Raw genomic sequence first — 15,192 nt, 5'->3', positions numbered from 1 at the left:
AGCAACCCTGAAGTGAATCTTGGGGAAAAGCAACCCCGAGACTTGTGCTCTCTTCAAGAGAGAAGAGAGGCAGGGGATGGGTGACAGGGCATGGCAGACTAACTGGTGCAATCATGGCCAGCTGCTCTCAGGGACTGGCCCTTCTCCTCTCCTCGGCCCTCTCCTACTTACTGGGGAGAATTTCCTTCTCAGCTGCTTGCATCCTGGCTTTTCCTCCTTGCTTCCTCACACAATCCCAAAATGTCCCCCAGTGTCTTACACCTGGGCCCACCATCCCCAGGCTGTGCTGGTCTCCCTGTCGTGTGTCTCTCTGGAAGTCTGAGGCTCTGTTGGACCCTGCTGCATGCCAGTGCCCCACTGTGGGTCTGGAGCAGACCTGGCCTCCCCACCTCTGGGAAGTTCCCATGGGGACTGTCCTGGGGGGCAGGGTCAGTCCTAGAGGTGCAGCCTGGTAAATAGCCATATGCTACCATATCTGCCCATCACCATGTCACTCTGGATGCCAAAGGTGTGGGACAGCCTGCTGTGACACTGGGGTATGTGGCAGCGCAGAAGGGACTGGGGACAAGGGTAATCTCTGGGGATGGAGATGAGCAAAAGTCAATGGCCCCTATCAAAAAAATAAATAACAACAAGCAGGTTGCCACCAAGGACAGTCTCCACATGAGCCTGGTACAGGCCAGCATGGGTGTGTGGGGATGGTCCCCGCGGTGCTCAGGCACAGAGGCTCTGTTGTGTGCCTGGTAAACAGGCAGGGGGTGGGGCAGGGGCCACGGGACAGCAGTGTGTGTCAGGGTGTCCCCTGTTATCCTGCCTTGTGCAGGAACAGTGACACCAGAGACTGTCCCTGGAACTGGTGTTATCAGAAAGATGAGGATTCTCAGGCACTGCTCCTGGGGGCATTTTCATCTCCTCCAATCATTCTTTCTCTCCAAAACCAGGAACCCTGGCATAGTGGGTGCAGCATGGGCAACACCCATGGGTGCAGTTGTCCTTGTACCACAGAAGTAGCACTGTGGCCATTTGCTGGCGGGGACCTGGATGCAGGCCTCCCTCTGCTTACTGCATTTGGGGCTGCTCTGACTTTCTTGACAGACTGCTGGCAGCCCCTGAGTGGGGCAGCATGGAGGTGATCTTGGAGACAGGAGGGCCTGACCCTGTCACCTCTTAGCTGCTGCATCTTTCATGTTAAAGTCCATTCTTGTCAAGCCATGGGCTTGCCCATTTAGGCACTGTCACTGGTGGAGGCTGGTGTGGGTGGTGTAGCAAGCTCCTTCCAAGTAGTGGAGTTGGGCTTTGCCCTGCCTATGGGTGGCAACAGGTTTCAGGGTCTTAGCAGTGGCCTTGGGTTTGATCTGGCCCTGGAGTGAGCTGAAGTTGGCTCACCTCACTCTGTGCATCAGTTCCCTAACCTGCAGTGGTTCCCTGCTGCTGGGCAGCAGGGCTGTGACGTGTCTGGGCACTCTGGTGTAAAGTGGCCACAGCTGTGCTAGCAGTGTGCTGAGTGCTTGCTCCTGCTGGCAGCTGGCAATGCCGATGCCTATCCCCAGGGCCTCTGGACACAGAGCCTAGCCTGGAATTCTGAGCCATTGTGGCCAGGAATTCCTGGGAATTTATTTATCCTGTTATTTACCATATGCTGCCAGTGGAAATTCCTTGCAGCCAGAGCCTTTTGGGAGGGCACAGAAGGGGTGCCAGGATGGCCCAGTTGCACCTGGAGCTGGTGCCAGGGCCTGGCTGAACTGAAGGTCTACCCTTTGCTATCCGACTCAGCAACTGAACCTTGTTAGATCCAACAGTGGCACAGAATCATGCTGCTCCAGGCTGTGAGGGCACTAGCTTTCAGGACTTGAGGTCTTCTCCCTGAGCAGCCCAAGTTATGGTCAACTGTCGAGGTTGAGCTCAAGCCTCAGCCCCCTGTTTGCGCTGCTGGAGGAGTCATCCATCCCCTCTGTGTCCCCTGCCCTGTCCTGCAGTGCTCTGGACAGGGTGGTGCAGGCAGGAGGTTGTGGGATGCCCAGGAACCTGTTTGTCGCTGGCTGAGCTGTGACAGAGCCACCAGCCATCTGCAATACATGGACACAGTGGTGCACTGCACCGATGCCTGGTGGCCCGTGTTCTGCTCATGGTTCTCCCTGGTGGCTGGGTTCTGACCTTAAGCATCCTGTTTCCTCTGCTTTGTGTCATCCTCAGTGGGTGCTGACCTTCGAGATCTTCATCCCCCTGGTGCTCTTCTTCATCCTCCTGGGGCTGCGGCAGAAGAAGCCGACCATCCCTGTGAAGGAAGGTGGGTCCCAGCAAGGCAGTGCTTGGGGCTCTGCCACGTTTGGGGGCACCCTGAGGCCCTGGGGAGGTGCTCCAGCCTAGGGGCAGGGGGTACCTAGAGAAGCGTGTTGGGGGACATTGCATTGGACAGGGGCTACAGCCAAGGACTGGTGGGGCAGACGTGATGAGTAGAAGTAGCAGTCTATGCCACCCTGGGGAGGTTCTGCTGGGGATGGTAGCACCAACCAGCCTGTGCCTGTCATCGACACAGACATTTTGTGTGGGGAAAGGGGAGCTGGATGGTGCTGGAACAGCCACGTTCCCCCCAGGTAGTCAAGGGTCAGCTGGAGTGGCTCTGGGAAGGGCTCCCCAGTGCAGGGGAAAGTGACCTACAGGAGGCCTTTCAGCTGGCCTTGGGGTGCTCAGAGGCCTGGCCAGATGGTAAATTGATGGGACTGGAGCTGATGACTCTGGGAGAATTCCAGCGGGAGCTTTGGCCTGGGCTCTGGTGCCCATGGGCTGTGCTCCTGGGAGAAGGCAGTAGAGTGAAGCTGCCATCTCACCAGGGCCTGTGAATGCTCACCTAAATGGGTGCCCTGGCACAGGTGGCACAGCAGGGCCAGGGAGATGCTGGGCACTGGTGGTGACCCCAAGTAACGATGGTTTGAGCCTGTGTTTCAGTGTGTGCCAGTGAGGGAGAGCCCAGCTGCTGCCAGCGTGGTCCGGCTGCAGCAGACACTACGCACGTTCCTGCCTTGGCACTGACATGCGCTCTGTGTTGTGTGGTTTTTGGTTTGGTTTTTGGTTCTTTTCTGCTCATGTTTTCTTTTTCTTTCCCACCATCTCCCCTGCCCGCCTGCCCTTCATGCCTCAACTGCATGCGCCAGTCTGTAAGTTGGTGGGACAGGTGGGCACCCTCCCCCCATTCCCTTGCCAGTGCTGGCTTCATAGTCTGGGGAGGAAGAGCCTGGTTTCTCACTCACTCTGACCTAATCCATGCCTCTGTAAATCCCTTGCATTCCTCCACAAATGGTGAAGATGAGCTTGGGCAGCACAGTATGGCCCCTGCCTGCTCCTCGCTGGGGACTGACCAGCCATGGTGGTGTACCCCTTTGGTTGATGGTGCTGGGTTCCCCAGGTGCTGGGGCCACTGGTGGCCATGTCCCCTGCCTCCTGGGCTGCATAGGGCACTCCAGGCCAGGTGGAGGCTTGTCTTACCTCTTCTTCTCGCCTCCGTCCTGGAGCAAAGTCTGCTGGGTCCTGTCACCCATGTGGAGGCCTGTGGTCACCCAGTCTTGCCCAATCACCAAGGAGTTGGGGCTGGCTCCCACCCTGGCACCATCACCAGGTCCCTATCTTGGCCCCTCATGGCTGGGACAAGCTGGGATGTGGCACTAGAGGAGCCTCAAGGCCAGCAAGATGCCATGCACTGACTTTGTCACCAAACCACGGCATGGCCACCAGTGTGGATTCCACCACCCCAGCAAACTGCTGGCCTGTCCCATGCTGCACCTGTCCAGAAGCCCATATTCACCAGTTTCTGCCGATTGTGGCCTTGCTAACAGCACTGACCTATCTCTAACCACACGGTCATCGGCAGGGTGGCGAGAACAGGGTCCTTGCCTGGCACTGCTGGGTGACAGCCTGTGGACAGCCCCATCAGGCAGGAGCATTCTGGACTTGCTGTGCCCTGGGGAAGGACACAGGAGAGTCCCAGCAGAAATGATGGCTCAGTGGAGGAGGGAAGATTTGCCAGCCCTTTGCTACTTCTTGTTTCTTCCATCTCCCTGCTCTGTGTCTCCATTTCCACCTACCTCCAGCCACTGGACCTTGAGGCAGCTAGGTTGGGGGGGAGGCTGGGGGCTCTGAGAGCTGCAGGTGACAAATCTATTTTCCCTGTTGTATTTTTCCTCCTTTTCCCTGGAGATCCACTACTGCCTCTGAGGCTACTAACAGGAGGGCCTGGGAGCCTGGAGGAGGTTGGTGGCTATCTTGGGGGCAAGTGGCAGAAATTGGCATCATCATGGGGCTCAAGGGAGCCATCACCCAGGGAAGAGTGGGTGGGGGCAAGAGGGCTGGAGCCAGGGATGCTGGAGCTGCCTGCAGCTCCAGAGTCACCAGCCAGGACAGCCCTGGTGGGAAAGCTGCTGACTTCTGATCATGGCCGCCAGCCTCCCATGGGCTCGCAGACCCCAGCGTGTGCTTTTCTGAACTGAGTGTCTGTTTCTCTGGTGGCCCTTTCCCCCTCCTTGCCTCTTTGCCTCTCCTCCCCGCTGCCTGCACTTTCCTTGGCCTCTTCTGCACTCTTACTGGCTCCAGCTTTCTACACGGCGGCCCCGCTCACATCAGCCGGGATTCTGCCGGTCATGCAGTCCCTGTGCCCTGACGGCCAGCGTGATGAGTTTGGCTTCCTGCAGTACTCCAACTCCACGTGAGTTCTGCCCTCACCATGTACTTCCTCTCCCAGCCCTCACACTCCCACACAGAACCTGCCCCTCTCCATGTTGGCACTGCCACCTTAGGGCTGAGGCAGAAGTTGATATCCCCCAAAGTGTTTGGGTGCAGACCACTGTGTCCTTGGTGCAGGGGACACCTCAGTCTGTTCTGCTGTGGGCTCCCAGGTGTTCGGTGCTGGGAGGAGGATGGAGATGGCCCTTGGAGACACCTTAAGGTGCTGGGCCTCTCCTCTGAACCCTGGCACACTGGATTTCAGTGCTCAGGCAAGGGCAGTGGTGCCCTGTTTCAGACAGGACTGCTGTCCCCTGCACCTGAGGGGCTCTTTCCCCGAGAGTTCTGGGGAAGGTGTCTGCATCCCTCTGTCCCTGAAGCCAGGGCCGTGCTGCGCTCTCGCAGGGTGACACAGATTCTGGAACACCTCAGCGAGGCAGTAGAGCAAAGCAGCCTCTTCGACCCTCAGCACCCAGGACTGGAGGAGGAGCTGGAGTCGCTGCGCCGGCACCTGGAGGCCCTCAGCAGTCCTGAGCCCAGCTCCATGGAGACCCACTTCAGCAGCCGAGCAGGTGGGTTGTGCTCTGTCTGCCTCTGCTGTCTGTGCAGGCAGAGACAGCACCAGCTTGCATGGCATGCAGCAAAGTGATAGTGTGGGGCAGTACCCTGCCACTGTCCTGCATTGCTGCGTTGGGCAGGGCCAGCTCTGGGGCCATGCCATCTACCTGATGCTGGTGGCTGCTCTGACTTCCCACCTTGTTCCTTAGCAGGATCCAGCTTCACACTGGCGTGGGCAGCCAAGGACCAGGGTGAGCTGCGGCACTTCCTGATGCAAAACCTGTCCCTCCCCAACAGCACAGCTGAGCTGCTCCTGGGCTCCAGCATTGACCTGCAGGAGGTAGGTGACCTCTGGGCTTTGCAGGGGTCTGTGCTGTCCTGTGAATGCCACCCAGCTGGGATTTGTCCTTCCCTGCAACCCTATGCCAGGGCCTTGTTGGGCAAGCAGGTGCAGCACAGGTGCTCCACTCTTGGCACACCTGGCAGTCCTGCTCTCATCTTGGTGCAGGTGTACCGGCAGTTCTTTGATGACTTGCCTTTGGTACCTGATGAGACCCATGAGCGAGACCTGTGGGATGGGTTTGGCCCTGGCAAGAAGATGACGCAGCTGGAGGTGAGGAGCGGTGTGGTGTGCAGGGGACATGGTAGGGTAGACCCCCTCCTCTTGTCTCCTCCATATCCCACCCCAGCTGATCTGGGCCTGTCTGTCCCCATTGAGGGGCCATGACAGAACATTGTCAGGGGCAGAGCAGCAGCAGGGTCGGCTGGAGTCCATCCTGGTGCTGCCACCAGTTCCCCCAGTGTTGAGACACACCAGTGCCTATTCGTGGCTTTACCATTGCAATGGAGGTTGGTGCTGCCTTGGTGGTGGCTGTGGAGGGAGCAGGGGAAATTGTTCTCCCCTTGTGTCTTGCATGCAGGGGACCCCTGCTTCCTGCATCTGCACATCCCTTTTATTCCCCTCCCTGTGGAGACTGTGAATGCCGTGGGGCCATTCATGTATGCTTAGGGACAGACAAGTAGGGAGACCTGGGGGAAGCCCGCATTCCACCAGCCATCCCCATTCTTCATCTTGCAGAAGAGCTTCCCCAATGGCTGGAGGAGCCTACAGGAAGGGCTGGTTCACAGGGTGCTGCGAGACCCAGTGGCAGCCCCACACCAGCCAGCACTGCTCCACATGCTCTCCCAGGCTCTGGGCCTCACCAGCACTGCTGTGGCACCTGCCATCTCTGATAGCCCCCAGGCCTTCGTCACCGAGATGGAGGTGAGCACCTCACGGGGCAATCTGGGCTGCTTTGCCAGAGCAGGCACTGCAGCGCTGTCCCTACAACTTCCTGCCCTGTAGAATGTCCTCTTCACTGGGCCAGTGCTGGAACAGCTGACATGTGAGCGGAACCCAGGGGGACTGCACCGCCTCCTGCGCGTGTCCCCCAGGCAGCAGCCACTGCTGGCAGCATACCAGGCACTGGCCTGCAATGGCAGCCGAGCCACTCGGCAGGAGCGCTTTGCCCAGCTGGCCTCCAAGCTCCAGGAGCAGCTGGACACCCCCAAGATCATCAGCAGGGTGAGAGCTGGGCGGATGGGGCAGGCTGGTGGCAGGGATGAGACTTGGGCAGGGTTTTCTATTCAGCTGACATTGTGTTGGGAGGGGGAACAGTTACATGGCCTGGCTTCTTCTGGTCACCCCCTTCTCTGACATGAGCACTGCCCCACACAGCTCCATGGTAAGATCCCAGGTGGTTTTCCCTCTAGCACTTGCTTGAACACTGCCTGTTGGATAGGACTGGGTGTCCCCAACATCTTCCTAGGTGTCTCTGCCAGCTTCTTCTCCCCAGGACCAGCAAAGCCCTTGGTGGCACAGCTCAAGCCTGACTCTGAGGTCTCACTCCTTGTCCCACTCAAGCTCAATGTGTCCTTTGTAGGAACAGAGGACCACCCACCCTGCCTATCTTGAGTGTCCTCACACAAGTCCCTGCCAGCATTTGCCACCATTCTCACTGCCTCATAGCCACCATGCACAGCAATGAGTCCCCGGCCTTACCTCGGCACAGGTCCAACCAAGAAAGTGGAGTTGCTATTGCTTGGGGTCCTCATTGGTCCCTTCCTAATGGCAAATAGGATGCTCTTGTCCCAGCAATGAGTAACTCCTTGTCCACTCATATTCACAGCTGAAGCTGGAGAAGATGAACAGCACAGCCACCCAGCACCGCCTCCGTGCCCTCCTCGAGGACCTGGTGGAGATGGAGAAGGTTCTCCGGGACGTGGACATCCTCTCGGCACTGGCTAAGCTGCTGCCCAGGGGAGCCTGTGCCAGCAAGGCCCCACCACCCACAGCCAACAGCACCAGCTGGGCCAGCGCCAATGCCACGGCTGGCAATGCCACAGCAGAGGAGGAAGAGGGCACTGGGGAGGGCCCATCCAGCATCGACAACCCCCAGGGACAGTTCTCAGCATTCGTGCAGCTCTGGGCAGGGCTGCAACCCATCCTCTGTGGCAACAACCGGTAGGAGCACTGGGGGATGGCTCCAGGTTTTCCCTGTGCAGGCCAGAGGTGTCACCCCTTTGCTGAGCAGGCAGGATGGGTGCTGTGCTGCACTTGGCTGTGCTGCAGCCAGGGGTGCCCTTGTGTTGCGCAACACCATGCAGATACTGGAGTCAGTGTGAAGGCCTGTCATGGACAAAGGTGGGGGCTACCTGCAGCAAGGGGTGCTGAGCCTGAAACAGAGTAGAAAGCCTGAGCTTCCTTTGCAGGACCATCGAGCCTGAGGCACTGAAGCAGGGCAACATGAGTTCGCTGGGCTTCACCAGCAAGGAGCAGCGGAACTTGGGCCTCCTTGTGCATCTGATGACCAGCAACCCCAAAATCCTGTATGCACCTGTGGGCACTGAAGTTGACAAGGTCATCCTGAAGGTGAGGATGCATAGGCTGGGACACCTGTCCTTCTCCCACCAGTCCTGCTCTGCAGATGGGCTGTGTGGCAGGGAAGAGCTTGACTCCTAGAGACAGGTAGTGGGAGGTGGGCAGGTATCTATGGCTGCTAGCCATCCCAGAGAGCAGGAAGCCCGTCTCTCTGCCCGCTGTATGACTTTCTGCCTGGCCCCCAGGCCAATGAGACCTTTGCCTTTGTGGGCAACGTCACCCACTACGCGAAGGCATGGCTGAACATCTCCCCCGAGATCCGAGCCTACCTGGAGGAGGGCAGGCTGCAGAGGCGCATCCGCTGGCTCCAGCAGGTAGGACAGGGATTTACTGCCCTGGCAGTGGAGAAGGGGTCCCCCTCCCCCCAGATACCCTAGGGTTCTTCACGTGGTGCTCCCTGGTATCCACCTTGCACTTGTGGAACAAGAGCTAGTCTCTCTTGTGGATACTAGTCTGGATCCCTGCACAGTGTGCACCCAGTCCTCCATCCGCAGGGGGAGCTTTGGGTCCTACCTGTGTCCATGGAGGGGGACAGTGACCTGAGAGACAGGGTATAGCCCAATTCTCTCTCCCATGTCTTCCTCTCTGTCTCAGTTGACCGCTGACCTCCACAAGCATCCAGAGATCCTGAATGTCTCTGACAGTGATGTTCTCCACAACTTTCTCAATGGCAACTTCTCCCTGCCCAATGCCAGCATCCTGCTCCAGCAGCTGGATACCATTGACAATGCTGCTTGCGGCTGGGTCCGCTTCATGGCCAAGGTGAGGTGGAGCTCACCTGTGGGAAGGTTGAACCACTGACAGCCAGGCTCTGTTGGGCTGAAGAGGGTCAGGTCCACTGAGACCTTTTTAAGGGCATCGGACAGGAGGCCTGGGGGTAGATTCGAGGTAGATGTCTAGGGTGGAGGTGCTCACATACTGTTGACTTCAGGGGGTGGGGTGGCAAATGCTGTACTATGTGCACGCTCTGTGTGCTAGACCCATCTGAGGCCTTGGGATCGGGATCTCACTAGCCTGCTGGAGCATGTCCAGAGAAGGGCAATGGAGCCAGGTCTGATGAGGAGGGACTGAGAGCTGGGAGAGCTCAGCCTGGAGAAAAGGAGGCTTGGGAGGGACCTTCTAAGTCTCTGCAATTACCTAGAAGGATGTTGCAGCCAGGTGGGGGTTGGTCTTTTCTCCCAAGTGACAGGACAACAGGAAACAACCTGAAGTTGTTGCAGGGAAAGTTTAGATTGGGTTTCGGGGAAAATTTCTTCACTGAAAGGGTAGTCAGCACTGGAACAGGCTGTCCAGGACAGTGGTACTACCCCTGTGTTCAAAAAATGTGTGAATTTGACACCTGGGGGCATGATTTAGTGCTGGGATTGATAGTGTTTGGATTAATGGACTCAATGATCTTAGAGGGCTTTTCCAATCTTAGTGATTCTATAATTCTCTTCCCATTAGGTCAGTGTGGACATCTTCAAAGGCTTCCCGGATGAGGAGAGCATTGTCAACTACACACTGAACCAGGCCTATCAGGACAACGTCACAGTCTTTGCCAGTATGTCCCTGGGAACCAGCTCTTCTCAGGGGCCCCTGAAACTTTGCCCTTCTCCAGCTGTGCCCTGGAGCTGCTGGCAGGATGTGGGTCCCTAGGTGCATGTGTTGGGTGGATGAGAAGGCTGAGTGTCTTGTGCCCATCCTTTGCCCCGTGCTGCTGTCCTAGCTCTCCCACTGACATTCTGCTTGCTCTCTGTGTGCCCTTGCATTCCACGGGGGTTTCACATCTCCGGCCATGCCACCCATCTCATCCATGGCAGCCCTCACAGTGCTCTCCCCATCCCTGCCTGTTGCTGTGGGCCAGCTGATGTGGCTGCCCCCCTGACTCCCTTCCTCTTCTGCTGCCCACAGGCGTCATCTTCCAGACCAACAGGGATGGCTCATTGCCCCCCCATGTCATGTACAAGATCCGGCAGAATTCCAGCTTCACAGAGAAGACCAACGAGATCCGGCGGGCGTACTGGCGGCCTGGCCCCAACACTGGTGGCCGCTTCTACTTCCTCTATGGTTTTGTCTGGATCCAGGGTAAATGTTAGCACCCTGCCACAGCTGCCCATGGCCCTGGCCCCTGTGTGCTCAGCCTGGCCTCTCTTTCTCTTCCACAGACATGATGGAGCGTGCCCTCATCAACACATTTGTTGGCCATGATGTGGTGGAGCCTGGCAACTATGTACAGATGTTCCCATACCCGTGTTATACCCGGGATGAGTGAGTAACACTCACCTGCAGGACCTTCCTCCTTCCACTTTGCAGGCCAGGATACTTTAGCTGGGAAAAGGGAACAAGTTTGGGAGCCTGAAAGAGATTGGTGACACTGGGAGTGATGAGCAACCAATTAAGTCCAGCTCCTTGGATTACCAGGCTCAGGAGGCAGGGGAAAGTAAAGGAATGGCACATGGATCTGTTGGTGGTTATGGATTACAGTGGTCTGGAGGCAGCACCTGTAAAAGACCCAGAGCCACCAACACTCCTGGGCAGGAGGTTGGAGAGGGCCTCATCCACACCAAGAATAGGCAGGGCCCTGGGCTGAGCCTGTGGCTACTACCTGCCTGCAAAGGCCTATGAGCCATGACACTGGATTGTTCTGTGGGCTCACTGGAGAAGTTCTTTTAGGACACAAAGGAGATGCTGGGTTAGAGACTGGTTGTCCCTGAGCAGCGGGAGAGCCCCTCCTTGGCCCCATGCCCTATGGTCTCTGCAGGTCTGTGTGGCAGTGCCATCATCCAGTTCTTCCCTCTCTTCCTCTACCTCATCAGCTTTCTCTTTGTCATCGAGCACATGATGCCCCTCTGCATGGTGATCTCCTGGGTCTACTCAGTGGCCATGATGATCCAGCACATTGTGACAGAGAAGGAGCATCGCCTGAAGGAGGTAGGGATGGTGGAAGAGATTCTTGGGGAGGAGTGTGCATATCTGAGCCCTACATGCCATGCTGTGCCCCTAGTCACCTTCCTTGTATTTCTGGGTTACATGAACTAGGGCAGATGCAGATCCCAAACCCCTAGGCTGAGCTGGTCCTTCTGAGTGTCCCCAGCATGAGATGAGCCCTGCCCAGCACTGGAGGGAGCTGAGCTCCTTGGCACCCCAATACAGGGTGCTGTGCCCTGCCCACTTGCAGCAACTCCCTTGGTGCTACTGCTTGACCTCCCAGCCCAGTGAGAATGTAAGCAGGGGTGCACAGGGTTGGGGACAACCCCGCTGAGCAATTTTGGCCTCACAGGTGATGAAGATGATGGGCCTGAACAATGCGGTGCACTGGGTGGCTTGGTTCATCACTGGCTTTGTCCAGCTCTCCATCTCGGTCACAGCACTCACTGCCATTCTCAAGTACGGCAAGGTCCTGATGCACAGCGATGTCCTCATCATATGGCTCTTCCTTGCCATCTATGCTGTGGCCACCATCATGTTCTGGTGAGCTGCCTGGTCTGGGCAGTAAAAGGGACATGGGCAGTGCCTTGTGCCTTGGAGCGAGGGTGTTGGGAGCTATGTGGGCAAGGGCCGGTGGAGGGACACAAGTCCCTCCAAGCAGCTGATCTGGGGAGCCAGTTTATTGCCTCAACATGACCAAAACCAGATGGTGTGGGGTAAGTCCTGGTGGAGTGGGATCCAAGGAGACACTGTTCTCCCTGCAGCTTTCTGGTGTCAGTGCTCTACTCCAAGGCCAAGCTGGCCTCTGCCTGTGGCGGCATCATCTACTTCCTCAGCTACGTGCCATACATGTATGTGGCCATCCGGGAGGAGGTGGCACATGACAAGATCACAGCCTTTGAGAAGTGCATTGCGGTGAGTTGGCTGCAGCAGTGGGGGACATAATTAGTCCCAGGTTTGCCTCAGGCACCTCATGTCCAGTATAAAGCCACCAAGCTGTCACCAAGCCCTGGGCAAGCCATTGCCTGTATAAACTCAACTCTCTGTGGGGCTTTGGAGGTATCTTCACAAGATTTGGTGCCTCTCAGGGCCAGGAACATTTCCATGCGTTTGAGTGGGCAGCACTGAGTAGGAATTTACCCCACCTGTTCTTCTGGAGCTGGCCTGTGATTTTTGCTGACCTCCCTTCCCTTCCCTCCACCTCTTCACAGTCCTTCATGTCCACCACAGCCTTTGGGTTGGGCTCCAAGTACTTTGCGCTGTATGAGGTGGCTGGTGTGGGTATCCAGTGGCACACCTTCAGCCAGTCACCCGTGGAAGGAGATGACTTCAACCTCCTGCTGTCCATGATGATGCTGGTTGTGGATGCCATTGTGTATGGGGTGCTCACGTGGTACATCGAGGCCGTGCACCCGGGTACGTGTGAGGAGAGGGTCGTGAGGGCACCCCGGACCTTACAGGAGCCTCTGTGCTGTGGGACACCTGCCCACGTGTCCTCATCTTCTGGTGTCAGCCAGATGTCTCAGTTCAGGGGCCAACAGTAGCAAAGACAGATGTCCACAGCTGAGATACCAATCCCCCTTGTCCCCTCTTGTGGAAGCATCTCAGTTGCTCCCTGTTTTTTTCATTGTAAAGCTGAAGTATGAGCCAACCCAACCGAAATCCCAAAGGACTTTGTTTCCTGGCACAGCCCACAGAGCTGCCCTGAGACCAGCTGGCTGGAGTGTTCACAGCCCCCACCCTGCAGTGGTGATGTGACCTGGGAAGACCCCCAAGCCTATATCCAGGCCAAGCTTAGACCCAGTCCTCAGCAGCATCTGCATGCCCCTGGGTGTAGAGTTGGCCCTGACTCCCTGGGGCTGTGGTTGCAGGCATGTTCGGCCTGCCACGGCCCTGGTACTTCCCTTTCCAGAAGTCTTACTGGCTGGGCAATGGGCGCGTGGAGACCTGGGAATGGACCTGGCCATGGTCACGCAACAACCGCCTCAGCATCATGGAGGAGGATCAGGCCTGTGCCATGGAGAGCCGGAGGCTGGGTGAGGGCAGCTGGGAGCGGCAGTGGGTGGCACAAGGGTGGCCCTGGCTCTGCCTTGGTCTTGCCTTGGCCATGGACCCCTGTGCCCTTTTCAGGGCGGGATACTGGCCAAGCACTGTGGCCTCTCTGGGAGCTGCCATTGTGGCATGGGAGGGGGAAAATTGGCGAGAAGCAGAGGGGAAGGGACCGCAAGCCAGCATAGCCACCATGGGATGGAGGCGGGTTGATTCATTCCCAGGCAGCCCCATTCAAAGCTGGCTTCCCTGCCCTCCCCTGGGTCCTCACCATCCTACTGTCACAGCAGAGGAGACAAGGGGCATCGAGGAGGAGCCGACCCACCTCCCCTTGGTCGTCTGCATCGACAAGCTCACCAAAGTTTACAAGACAGACAAGAAGCTGGCGCTAAACAAGCTGAGCCTCAACCTCTACGAGAACCAGGTTGTGTCCTTCCTGGGGCACAATGGTGCAGGCAAGACAACTACCATGTGAGTGCCTGTCCAGGCAGAGAGAGACCATGTTCCTCTGGCCAGCTGCAGGGTGTGAGGCATGGGCTTCAGGATGTCTCTGCAGGGCCCTTTGGCAGCTGGTGCCATGCTCAGAGGGCAGCAGTGTTGGGTATGGGGCTGGCACAGACATGCGACAGGCAGTAGGCTCATGGCCCTGTGCTGATACTGCTCTGCCTGGGGCCCAGCAGATGCTCCCAGAGATGGTGGTTGGGATTGGAGCCAAACTGAGCAATATGAACTCCCTCACACAGTTGCCTTTCTCCATCCATCCAGGTCCATCCTCACTGGCTTGTTCCCTCCAACATCGGGCTCTGCTACCATCTATGGCCATGATATCCGTACGGAGATGGACAAGATCCGGAAGAATCTGGGCATGTGTCCCCAGCACAACGTGCTCTTTGACAGGCTGACAGTGGAGGAGCATCTCTGGTTCTACTCGCAGCTCAAGAGCATGGCAGAGGAGGAGATCCGCAAGGAGATGGACAAGTAGGCACCCTCCAGCTCCTTTGTCTTTATCCATGCCTTTGGCATGAGTGAGTCTCCTTCCTGCTGGCTGTGCCATGGCAGGGTGATGTGGTGGCAGAGGTGCCCCATGGATCAGCTCCACCAAGTGTTTTCCCACCCTTGGGTTGTCAGGCTGTGGAAGTGAGCAGAAGATGCTCATAGCCTGACTGCAGCTAGGCAATCTCAGCAGCCGAAGGCTGCAGATAGCATGTGGGGAGGAGGCATTACATACTCCCCCCAGGCACTGGACACCAGTACAGCACCCCCCACCCCGCCCCAGCATTCCTGGTGCTTCTGCCCTGTCCACAGGATGATCGAGGACCTGGAACTCTCCAACAAACGGCACTGCCAGGTGCAGACTCTCTCGGGCGGCATGAAGAGGAAGCTGTCGGTGGCCATTGCCTTCGTGGGTGGGTCACGGGCTGTTATCTTGGATGAGCCCACAGCTGGTGTGGACCCATACGCACGAAGGGCCATCTGGGACCTCATACTTAAGTACAAGCCAGGTGAGCAGAGCTGGGCAGAGCCTAGCATGCTCCTCTGTGGCAGCCATGGCCCCTCTACTGAGGCTTTTTGCTGCTGTTAGGGAGGACCATCTTGCTCTCCACACACCACATGGATGAAGCTGACCTGCTGGGGGACCGCATTGCCATCATCTCCCATGGGAAGCTCAAGTGCTGTGGTTCCCCATTGTTCCTCAAGAGCACCTATGGTGACGGCTACAAGCTGACAGTGGTGAAAAAGCAGTCGGACATCAGGAATGGCACAGGTCTGGGGAGCAGTGGGACCCTTTGTTAAAGGAGTAGATGGCTCCTTCTTCAGCCCAGCAAAGGAGAGGTCAACAGCCAAGTACTCCTATCCTGAGTCTCCTTAGGTGACATCAGAGGGGGTGGGGCAGGGGTGTAGGAGGTCCCATTGCTCAGCCTTAATTTTTCCCAGCTGGGTCCTTGGCCAGACATTACACAGTGGCATTTGTCTCCAGGTGCTGGTTCTGCTGAGCCTGTGAGTTGTCCACTGAGATTTCCAGTGTGGGCCACATTGCAGAA

At 57.4% G+C, this 15,192-nt stretch overlaps 1 protein-coding gene across 5 annotated transcripts in view; it reads left to right on the top strand.

Moving 5' to 3' along the window:
• ABCA2 (ATP binding cassette subfamily A member 2) overlaps positions 1-15,192 on the top strand; it is a 35,671-nt gene that overhangs the window by 6,070 nt on the left and 14,409 nt on the right. The window contains exons 2-24 of one of the 5 annotated variants that reach the window (XM_063409246.1): positions 2,194-2,287; positions 4,585-4,696; positions 5,119-5,285; positions 5,484-5,611; positions 5,780-5,884; positions 6,350-6,535; positions 6,617-6,835; positions 7,440-7,774; positions 8,023-8,182; positions 8,377-8,505; positions 8,786-8,953; positions 9,638-9,734; positions 10,085-10,258; positions 10,339-10,441; positions 10,990-11,104; positions 11,454-11,644; positions 11,866-12,016; positions 12,313-12,517; positions 12,973-13,137; positions 13,441-13,621; positions 13,916-14,128; positions 14,456-14,652; positions 14,733-14,915. In XM_063409246.1, the coding sequence (XP_063265316.1) occupies positions 2,194-2,287; positions 4,585-4,696; positions 5,119-5,285; positions 5,484-5,611; positions 5,780-5,884; positions 6,350-6,535; positions 6,617-6,835; positions 7,440-7,774; positions 8,023-8,182; positions 8,377-8,505; positions 8,786-8,953; positions 9,638-9,734; positions 10,085-10,258; positions 10,339-10,441; positions 10,990-11,104; positions 11,454-11,644; positions 11,866-12,016; positions 12,313-12,517; positions 12,973-13,137; positions 13,441-13,621; positions 13,916-14,128; positions 14,456-14,652; positions 14,733-14,915 (3,778 nt within the window). Of the gene's footprint in view, positions 1-2,193; positions 2,288-2,327; positions 3,156-4,584; positions 4,697-5,118; positions 5,286-5,480; positions 5,612-5,779; positions 5,885-6,349; positions 6,536-6,616; positions 6,836-7,439; positions 7,775-8,022; positions 8,183-8,376; positions 8,506-8,785; positions 8,954-9,637; positions 9,735-10,084; positions 10,259-10,338; positions 10,442-10,989; positions 11,105-11,453; positions 11,645-11,865; positions 12,017-12,312; positions 12,518-12,972; positions 13,138-13,437; positions 13,622-13,915; positions 14,129-14,455; positions 14,653-14,732; positions 14,916-15,192 lie in introns of those variants that run through there. The other 4 variants (XM_063409245.1, XM_063409248.1, XM_063409244.1 and 1 more) reach the window with 4 other exon arrangements.

The sequence above is a fragment of the Prinia subflava genome, chromosome 12 (genome assembly GCF_021018805.1).
Source record: "Prinia subflava isolate CZ2003 ecotype Zambia chromosome 12, Cam_Psub_1.2, whole genome shotgun sequence".
NCBI lineage: Eukaryota > Metazoa > Chordata > Aves > Passeriformes > Cisticolidae > Prinia > Prinia subflava.
This window is presented reverse-complemented; position numbering and strand designations above follow the sequence as displayed.